Source organism: Lottia gigantea (genome assembly GCF_000327385.1).
Source record: "Lottia gigantea unplaced genomic scaffold LOTGIsca_46, whole genome shotgun sequence".
In the NCBI taxonomy this organism is placed as follows: domain Eukaryota; kingdom Metazoa; phylum Mollusca; class Gastropoda; family Lottiidae; genus Lottia; species Lottia gigantea.
This window is the reverse complement of record NW_008709614.1, coordinates 1,103,256-1,113,564: the sequence shown is the minus strand read 5'-3', so window position 1 is coordinate 1,113,564 and position 10,309 is coordinate 1,103,256. Positions and strand designations below refer to the sequence as shown.

The following is a 10,309-nucleotide window of genomic DNA, read 5'->3' as shown; positions in this document are numbered from 1 at the left end:
CATGTACAACAATGAATGATATAGTAACTTAATATATATAAGTAAGGTTAATTGAAAACTCACAAGCAAGTAATTAATACAATCTGAAATCAGCTGAACAGACTTGAATATTTATGTTATTAATGGATGATAATTGTGTTGTCTTGTCAATGATCCAGAACACCTATATATATATAAATTGAATACAAAGAAACAAAACCTGAGCAACAATCTTACTATAGGTACGGGCACATGAGCTGTCATGGTTGGAGATCTCGCGTGTGCCCATACTTCCACGACATGATTATCGTGATGCCAACAAGATTTATAATATCAAACAAGTCTGATAATTGTCTCTGATGGTTTTATCGTCTGCGACAAAGTCGCAAACGACCGACTGGAGATTTTTGTCTCCTCGTGTGCCTGTACCAGTCGTTGAAACTCAAGACAAAACTCTAATCGGGGACAAAAGTCTCCAACCAAGACCGCTCATGTGCTCGCACCTTAAACAAAATCCAGACATAGATAATACTTACCACTAGTCTAGAGTAAGCCTTGCCACCAGATGGGGGTTTAGGAGAACTGACATGTTTTCTAGCTGATTGTTCACTTTTAGCTGGCCACGTTGGAAACATTGATGGATCAACTGGTACTGGGGATTCTGAGAAATATGTATGATTTAATCCTTCTTCAGCAGTTATTCTTCTACTTGGGCTATAAGCTAGGAATCTATTTAATAAATCTGAACCTAAATCTGATAAATATGTACCAAATCTATTTCTAATGGTATTATAGGGATATTCTGTAAAACTACATTTCTTCATACCAGGTAATTCACTAACACCAGGCCAAATCTTTTCATTGGGAGTACCTAGATCCTAAAATATAAAGCAATTGATTGTATATATCAGTCTAGACTATTTAAAAAGTTTAAAAGGACTTCACTACAGCATTTTTCTCATATGCCTACTTATCCTATCAAAGATAAAAGGTACCGGTATATGGTCATCACTCTTTACTCTTATAAATTGTATTTGTCATTACCAGTAAAACCGCTCTAACTGAGCACTGCATCAGAGAGTTTTGTGGTCGAATATTACTTGAACCTGAAACATGTTACTTCTATTATAAAATACATTTATATCGCTCGACAGTCAATGTATTGAGCACTATTTAACAATGAAAATATTTTGTTACTGTACCTTAAAAATTCTGTTCAGTTCATCGATTTCTGATTTGCCAGGCCATAATGGTTTCATGGTTAAGAATTCAGCAAATATACAACCAACAGACCACATATCTATAGCTGTAGAGTACTGTTTACAACCTAATAATAATTCTGGAGCTCGGTACCATAATGTTACTACTATAGGTGTATATTGACGTAATGGTGAACCGTATTCTCTTGCTAAACCAAAATCTCCTACCTATAAATACAAATTAACATAAATCATATTCATTAATTATTGACTGAGATACTTACAACATAGATAAACTATTTGGTGCTAAGATAAACTAAATAAATGAAGTTTAATTCTGACCTTAACAAACTTTCTTAAATAATATATAAAGTGGTAAAAAAGAAAATGTCATTGAATTAAGACTAGCATTGCTTCATACTACATGGTAGGGACAATAATGAAATTTTGACTTACTTTTAAGATACCTTTATGACTAAATAATAAATTAGATGTTTTTAAGTCACGATGTAAAATCCAGTTATCATGTAGATGATTGACAGCTCGTAGTAATTGTTTTAATAATGTCTTAGTTTCACCTAAAAACACACAAAAATTAGTCAACCCAACATCTTACATAGAGTGTTTGACTAGTATACATGGCTCTGTAAAATAATCGCTTATCAATGATAGGAATTTATAATTTCGGTTATCGAATTTCACAATAGATTAAATGTCAAAGTTGTCTCCTGAGTAACCATTAACAAGTAGTATTCTCTTCCCCATAGTTTCTCTTCAGCACATAACAATAACTAATCTATTATAACCAATCAGAGCAAGAATATACTAACTTATAGGACACAAAAAATAATGGAATTCAAAATTTTGCTTTTTATTTCATATTTACAAGGTTTTCTCAATTAAAATATTTTGATTTCAATCAAGTATTAATTGATCTTTGGTAATCGATACCAGTATGCCAAATAATTTGTCATATAAACATATAACTCATGAATCTTTCAAGTAGCATCACCAAATTGACAATTTTTCTCTGTAAAAGTTTCAAAGTATATATCCACCAAAACAACAGATTAAGCTCAAATGTTACCAGCCGTATAAAGTGCTATGTACAATCAAACACAGCAAAACATTTATCAAAATCGAGGAGAATCCTGATGGAATCTAACACAGGCAGTTTGAGAGAGTTCTCGAATGCTGTACTAAAAATCTTAATTCAATCCACCCCCCCAGTCAGTCTGCATCATTAGCATTTAGGGACACATGTCTGCAGGATGAGTGTTATTAAATTCTTAATCTATATAATGTATTATATGTTGGATGAACAGACAAGCTAATATATCAAAAGGTCTTTCTATTTATATATTTCAATTCATCTAAAATGATTGACAAGTATCAGGAGACAAGTTAGTAATGTATTAAAGGCAACTTACCAATACTAAAAGGTGATTTCATAACTTCCATTAAACTTTTTAAATCATGTTCAACATAATCCATTACTATATATATCTTATCCATATTACTACCAACAACTATCTCCTGTTATATCAGTTTAAATAAATATATTATATTTGTAATATTCTAGTAGTTACAACCCATACAGAAGCACAAAACATGCTATAATGTACCGTACTATTTTAGTGTCATCCATACATATATTCTTTTTCAACTCCTGTTTCACTGTAAACCCAATACCACTCGAAAAGTTTTAATAAGAAAAAAAGTTCAAGAAATATAATTGTGTGGGGATTTTGAGGTGTTCTACTCTTCACAATCAAATTGGGAGCAATTAGGAAACCAACACATTACAACATATCAATCAAAGGAAACTAAAATAAACATACCCTGACAGTGACAATATTTGGATGTTGGGCCTTTAACAAAGTATTTATCTCTCGTAATGATGTGATAGGGAAACCTTCTTTTTCTTTTTCCATCTTCAATCTTTTTAAAGCCACAATCTCATCATTTTTCTTATCCTTGGCTCTATATACTACACCATATGTACCTTCTTCTATTCTATTTAAACATCGAAACTCCTCTACACTGCGACATCCCTGTATAGCAGGTAAATATGGGGGTAGTTTAATCTCTTCCTCTATAGGAGAGGGGGGTGGGGAATCTGCTACATATGCTTGATTATCATCTTCAGAAACACTACCATGTTCACTTTCATTTTCGCTATGTTCATCAAATTTCGACTTGACTTTCCCTGTAATGAAAATAAGTACTAAGTATAAAATCCATTGCTATAGCAAGAAATATAAATTTAATCATTTTTTTCACCCAACTACCTAAGCCATTTCACGTCACACATGATTTTTTTTTGGCACATTTTTCAAATACAACAGAGAAATATGTTTACAGAATACATGATGTACAAAATTACTGTAGTTCTGCATAAGAAAGTTGAGCAGTATAAAAATTGTTCAACTGGTTTTTAAACTATGAATATGATTCCCAATCATTGCATGTGACTTTAATTCCCAAGACTCTATCAGATGACAGATGACAATACTATAGATTGACTGACCTGTATTATGAACTGAATGTTTGTCATCTTGATCTTCTTCTTTATTACTAGCTTCAGATTCTTCTTCCTCTTCATTACTACTCTCACTACTACTATCTATATATAATAATTATACAGTGCAGTTTTAATCCATTTCAAAATTGGAATTGGTCACCATTTATCAATAGTAATAATATAAAATTTTGGGACATCCATTTTCATGCTGGACATATTCTATAACATTCTTCTCCACAGTTTTTTATTCATATTTTTTCTTTCACTGGTATCAGCATTTGATTTTACTAAGCATTAACAGAATTACACAACAACTAACCTGATTCAGTATCAGACTCGGATTCAGTAGCAACATCTGATTCTGACTGGATCACCTCAGTTTCATGTTCAGAAGATGGTGGATCAACTTCAATTACCTCATCTTTTGGTTCTTCTGGTGTACGAGGACCCCGTTTACGAGCTAATATTCAGAGAAAACATTAATTTCTACCTATCAACCCTTAGTTCATGTATTTCAAAAAAATGTATGACCAAACTGCAGGTTTAGATTTATGAAGACAATTATCATCATAATGACTAACAACACAAAGGTTGTGTCAACCCAAACTGACTATCCACATACTTAATTACATGTTGATCATCCTGTTTAAGTTCAGTAATTAAAAGGGAAACAGACTAGAATCAATCTTTAAGCAACATCCAACACTAAATTACTTACTTTTTTCAGCTGGCTCACCATATTGTTTTCTATCATCTCGTTTGTCAGGTTGAGATTTTCTATGACTGTCTCTACTTCTACTTCTATGACGTTTCTCAGGCCGGGATTTCTCACGAGCTGTAGTAAATATTAAATACAGTCAAAGCTTTATAAATTTATATCCCTTTGAAATTAAAAGGACAGTAGGTGAAAGAGTTCAGTTAAGTCACACATCAAAATTAAGTCAAACATTTTCAAATTCACGTCCTATATCATTTACCTTGTCTTGCAGCTTGTGCCCTCTTTTCTTCCAACTTTCTTTTTTCTCTTTCTTCATTCTTTCTTTTTTCCCTTTCTTCTATTTTCCTCTGTTTTTCTTCCCTTGTTTGTCTGATTGTATCTCTTTGTTTTTCTCTTTCTTTTTCTTCTAATCTCTCCCTATAATAAAAAAAAACATTAAGAATATCAAGAATTAAAAATATTGCTTTAAGAACAAGTTTGCAAAAAAAATTATAGATGGGTATCATTTTTTTTGTCATTAGTATTAGAGGACATATATCACATACCTCTCCATTAAAGATTGTTCTCGTTTTTTGCTTTCCCTTGTCTCCCGTTCTTCTCTAGTTTCAGTAATAACTATTCTTTCTTTCTCTACCACTCTTTCTACTACAATTCTTTCAACTTGTCTTTCACGATGTTTATCACGGTTACTGTCTCTATCACGATGATCACGTTTCTCTCTATGACCTCTATCTTGACGATCTGGAAGTCTTTCTACCTGTCTATCACTTGCTCTGTCTTGTCTAGGTCTGTGTTTATCAACATGAACAGATCTCACTTCTAAAAATTTAGCCATGAGCATTTCATTAATTAGACATGGGGCTTTGTACATTATATTAGAAACAATGCAAATTAAATGAAAATTCACTCAAATATGTATGAATATAAAGATAAATACATCTTAAAATAAACTTACTATCTCGATTATGATCTCTGTCTCTTCTATCTCTATCACGGCGTTTATCATCTTTATGTTTATGTTTGTGAGATCGTTCACGTTTACCAGATTGTGTCTGGGGTGGTTTTATATCTAATGTATCATCTTCAGAATCCCTGAAATTTAGAATCAAAATAATTATATATACAGAGAAAATAAAAGGGTCTTTGAAAAAGATGTAATTGCAAAATTTGGCCAATGAAACATGTTAATTTAAATATTTTCATAGGACTTTTAAGTAATATCTAAGACTCAATACACTCAATATTCAAAACTTACCTATCAACTACTATAATGTCATCAATTGTTTCTACACGTTTTGGTGATACAGAGAATTGTCTTTCCTTCTTATATTTCGTACGAACAAATTCTGGACTGGGACTGGATTGAAGCTCTCCCTGTTCATAGGGACTTCTACTATTGTCATCAGACATCTAAATAAAAAAAAATTCAATTCTATAACTATTATCAATCAAAATTTCAAAAATTTCAATTGTGTGAAATTGAATGATTGGATCTTAGAATGTCTTTGGATCCATACAAAGGCAAGGTTTTATTTAACATAAACACACTTCCCTCTGTAAGGTGTAGCACTTAAATTTCTTAGAAGTAACTCTTGGGGCATTCCATGTCAAGTGTACAAATTTTCAGCAAAGTTTTGACACACTATCTCGGATTTATTTCTTTTTTTGTTCAAGTGGTTGTACCCATACTAAAAGATTATGCAACCAATTTTCAGACCTTTGGGTCAACTGGGGTCTGATTTATGGTCCCCCAAAATTTGGGCTCCCCATGCTGGGTACCAATCTTTCGGATGCCATATCTCAGAATGTAGTAGTCCGTTTTTAATGATATTATGCTCGTAAATGGGAAAATGGGAAAGTGAAAATTTTTCAAAATTGAGAAAGAAAAAAGTTATAATTAAGGGCGCCCTTTGACTTTGAGCCCAAGTGGGCCTAAAAGGTCTGAAAATTGGCATAATGAGTTACGGCACCTATGTGAATAAATGGTCAAAATATGTCAAGAAAATGAGATATAAGTGTCAGGAGGGTGCATGCCTTTTTCTCTGACAGGGTACAATTTAGATTGGAAAATTTGAGGAGCAATTTATCACACTAAATTCTAGTTTTGGCTAATCAAGTTAACTTTTGATTCCCATTTCTTAAAAATTTGTTAACCTTCAAATATACAATTTGATTTGATTCGATTAAGTATTATATTGGATAGAACAAGGGGTTATTTGGAATCACAATCCCTGCTCTCTGATCTGATAATGTAGCTGAAAGACAGTCTTAGGCAAATGACACACAATTGAAGCTTATTTGTCTTTAAATACAGTGATGTGAGCTTACTCTCTGGCCACATTGAGTTCTAAATTGAATTTTTTCTCTCATGTTACAAATATTCAAGATATGATTTTCAAGTGCATACCTATTGTCTTTGCCTTTGGGTCCATGAATATACAGTCAAGTAACCTAATTTCGTGGAAACCTATTTTTCGTGGATTTCCCGAAAGGATTAATAATTTACATGTGCGACCTCGCGTGACCTCGGCATTTGCTTGTTTTAATAAACAGGGGTTTTCTGTACAATATCAGCTAGTAGAATGATTTCAGTAGTTTCAAGCAAGGTAAAATTATTAATGTATACTTTGACAAATACAAAATGGCGGATTTCACTTATTACCAAACATCACCATTTTTTATCGGCCGAATTTCCTTATAATCCCAAGCAGTAATCAGAATCCCAAGTGTCGTCTGCTAGAATGCAGTCCAACGAATGAAGTCACATGATCAACTAGCGGATTCCGTGTAAGCTGAAAATTTCTATGGAACACAAAGTGGGCCATATCCTTATGTTGTTTCAGTGACTTTTAGCAATAAATCACGCTACGTATCATATTTTGTCAGTCACTATTTTTTTTTTCTTTAAAGGAATTGTCACTTGTTATAATGAATTGATATTAAAGATAAATATTAAGAGAAGTTAATTATACCCCCCCGGTATCCATACAACGTGTTTTTCTAGACTTATTTATAGATCAAACATTGTACACGAAAATAGGTGATGCATTCTGCCGTGTTGCCGAGTTGGTTGCTCATGAAATATGGGTCAAAGTGAAGGATTCATAAAGAAAATCGAAATAAACCATTTTTAATTATTTTGTAGAATATCTGAGGAAACATCTAAGACATAAAAAAAAGAAATTTGTTTTTTTACTTTGACGAAATTCGGTATTAAATCCTTATATCCACGAAAATAGGTTATACCACTGTATAAGTTTTGAAAATTTTGAACTTGAAATGAACACACTTCTCTCCAAGAAATTTCATGTGAAAATGACATTTTGATCGAACTGAAAATCTCCCTCTGTAAAATCATAGTTTCAAATAATTTTGTTTTCAATGGTTGGCATTTTCATCAATTTAACATTCATTGCTATTTGAAGTAACCGGGGAAAAACAAACCCTTTGTATGTAAAAGAATGATTAAATATATCAAAACGCTTTCAAAACTAGTAATCCGGAAATGGCGTTTTTTCTTCCCCACTATTATTAGAAACTAAGCAAGGGGAAGTAATCCATTTACTATCTGAACTTCAGCTCACAACTAAATAATTATGCCAATTTTTTTTTATATCTGCATCCACAAAAAAGTAGGCATATTCTGTGACATATATATATTAAGCAATAACATTGAGGCTTGATACACAGCACATAAACCATACACCAATAAAACTAAGGCGTCCCTACTCAGGTTTGATTTTATTGAGCATGCTAAGGATAGCTTATTCATCATGACATATTTGTGTGGTCTCCTCCTACTGCATGCAATTATATTGCTATAATAAAGTAATACCAAAATCTTATGTAAGCAGCTCTTTAGCATATTTAAGGTAAAGGCCTAGCACAATGTAAATTAATACCATCATATTAGACCCATCGTGTCCAAACCAACCCCATTCGTCATATTTCCTCAGGGCCGTGGTAACACAAGTGGGAAAAATTACGTTTTCATGGCTAAATATTGTCCAATCAAAATTGGCCTTACTGTATTGGTAGCAAATTTCAGCCAATCAAAGAAATCACTAATTATGATGTTTTGTTTGCTAACGTAAACAAAACGAAAGCAGCGTGCCATTACTTATTTTGATGAATATGTACGGTACAGAATTGAGTAAGATTTTTGTTAAAGAATTGAAGCCAAGAGAAAAACAAACCTTTGGACTATTTGCTTGGCAAGAATGTGTTGTATTTTGTTTACATGACCTCATTTCTGTTCTACCTATCTGATTGGTCAGATTTAAATGCCACCAATATCATTTCCACGCCCCCAAAACGAAGCGTATTAGGCTTTGTTTAATACGGGTTAATAAGACCATGTCAAAACCCGTATTCGTGATATAATGTATTAGACCATGCAAGACACACAATTATTTGATGCACCTTTCTTTCTCATATTTACAGACGTATGGACAAAAGACATTGGATTAAAAACAGAGTAGGCCTGTATTATTGTTGAATATATCTCATCAATGATATAAACAAACATGTTACATATAATATTTATTGCAATAAAATGATATTATTTACATTAAAACATACAAATGTTGCACACCTCTATCCACCTTAATAAATTTGACCTGTTTTACTTAAAGATGTAACATCAAGCCTACAGGATAATATAAAGTTTGCTTCACAATGTTATTTTTAATAATTTGGTTTAGAAACAGCATGGGCAATGACTGTCTTGTTATAAATGGTGTGTGAATATAAAATGAAGTAACAGGTAATGTTAACTGTAATACTTCAGTCAAAGGATTAGCAATGATATCGTCTTGTATATTTTAGTCAGCAATAAATAGCATTAGCAAAATACAATAGATTAATTTCAATCTTAAATATGGATACTATATAAATGTAGAATAGCATTCTTATTTAAAATATGAATTGAAACAATTAAATCTTTGAATAAAAATAATATTAGATATGTGTGGAATTTTAACATAGAATAACAACTTCCTTATTAGCAAATTAACATTAATTATAATTAATTAACAATTTTTATAAGCACTGCTTATTACAAAAAATACATTACTTTATGACATGATTTAAAATAACATGTCACTTTATTCAAGATAGTTATTCTTTGATATTTATGCATATTCATGAATGTAAAAACATTTTTTATCACATAGGGTTAATGTGTTCTTATACCATGCATGATTTCTACTTTATAACAAATTTGCATAAACATAATTGAATTAACCATCTTTGATAGAAAAGGCACAATCAACACAACCAAAAACAGAGAAGCCCATTTATCGAAAATACGAGCAAAAAAAGAAATGAAAAAATTAGTACAACGGAATTATATTTCATGTAAAACATTGCACATTTTTCATTCAAGAAATATATTTTATTCCAATCTAAATTTAAATAAAGGAGCAACTATTTGAATAGTTTCAACAATTTGTGCCACCAGGCAACACAACTTTTATTTCAAAGCTTAAAATCATCAATATATCAGTTCTAACAAAATTGTGAATTTCCGGATGGACCAATTCATCCTGTTTAGCACTAAAAACAACAAAAAAAGTTTTTTGATTTAGAAAGATATGATTTTGGATATGAAATTGAAAAAAAAAATCCAAAGTGCTTTGGTTTGCAACATCTTTTTTGAATTGTTTGTTAAAAGAACACTACATAAAGGCAGGTCATCTTTATAAACAACATTAAAAATTCAAAGCTATTTACATTATATTGTGTAGAGGTACAACATAACAGACTTTAAGAATACACAGTTACCATTAGTTCAAGCCAATAACTTAAGAATCCTTTAAGTAAGTTAACAGAATTGGAACTTTCACAAATTGATTAAATTAAGAAACTGAGGTCTATTTGTCTATTTCT

At 31.6% G+C, this 10,309-nt stretch overlaps 2 protein-coding genes across 2 annotated transcripts; both read right to left on the bottom strand.

Annotated features, from left to right (window-relative positions):
- Positions 1–517: 517 nt before the first annotated feature.
- LOTGIDRAFT_164624 (hypothetical protein) lies at positions 518–4,441 on the bottom strand (the record flags this gene model as incomplete). Its single annotated transcript, XM_009061152.1, has 7 exons — positions 518–595; positions 633–857; positions 1,182–1,406; positions 1,635–1,756; positions 2,609–2,714; positions 3,020–3,232; positions 4,421–4,441. The coding sequence occupies 7 exons, from the start codon at positions 4,439–4,441 to the stop codon at positions 518–520; spliced, it is 990 nt and encodes a 329-aa protein (XP_009059400.1).
- A 238-nt stretch (positions 4,442–4,679) lies between these two features.
- LOTGIDRAFT_164623 (hypothetical protein) lies at positions 4,680–8,670 on the bottom strand (the record flags this gene model as incomplete). The annotated part of the gene is made up of 5 exons (XM_009061151.1): positions 4,680–4,837; positions 4,966–5,239; positions 5,376–5,512; positions 5,676–5,830; positions 8,617–8,670. Coding segments are annotated over 5 exons (778 nt in total), but the record flags the coding sequence as incomplete, so codon positions are not given.
- Positions 8,671–10,309: the final 1,639 nt, after the last annotated feature.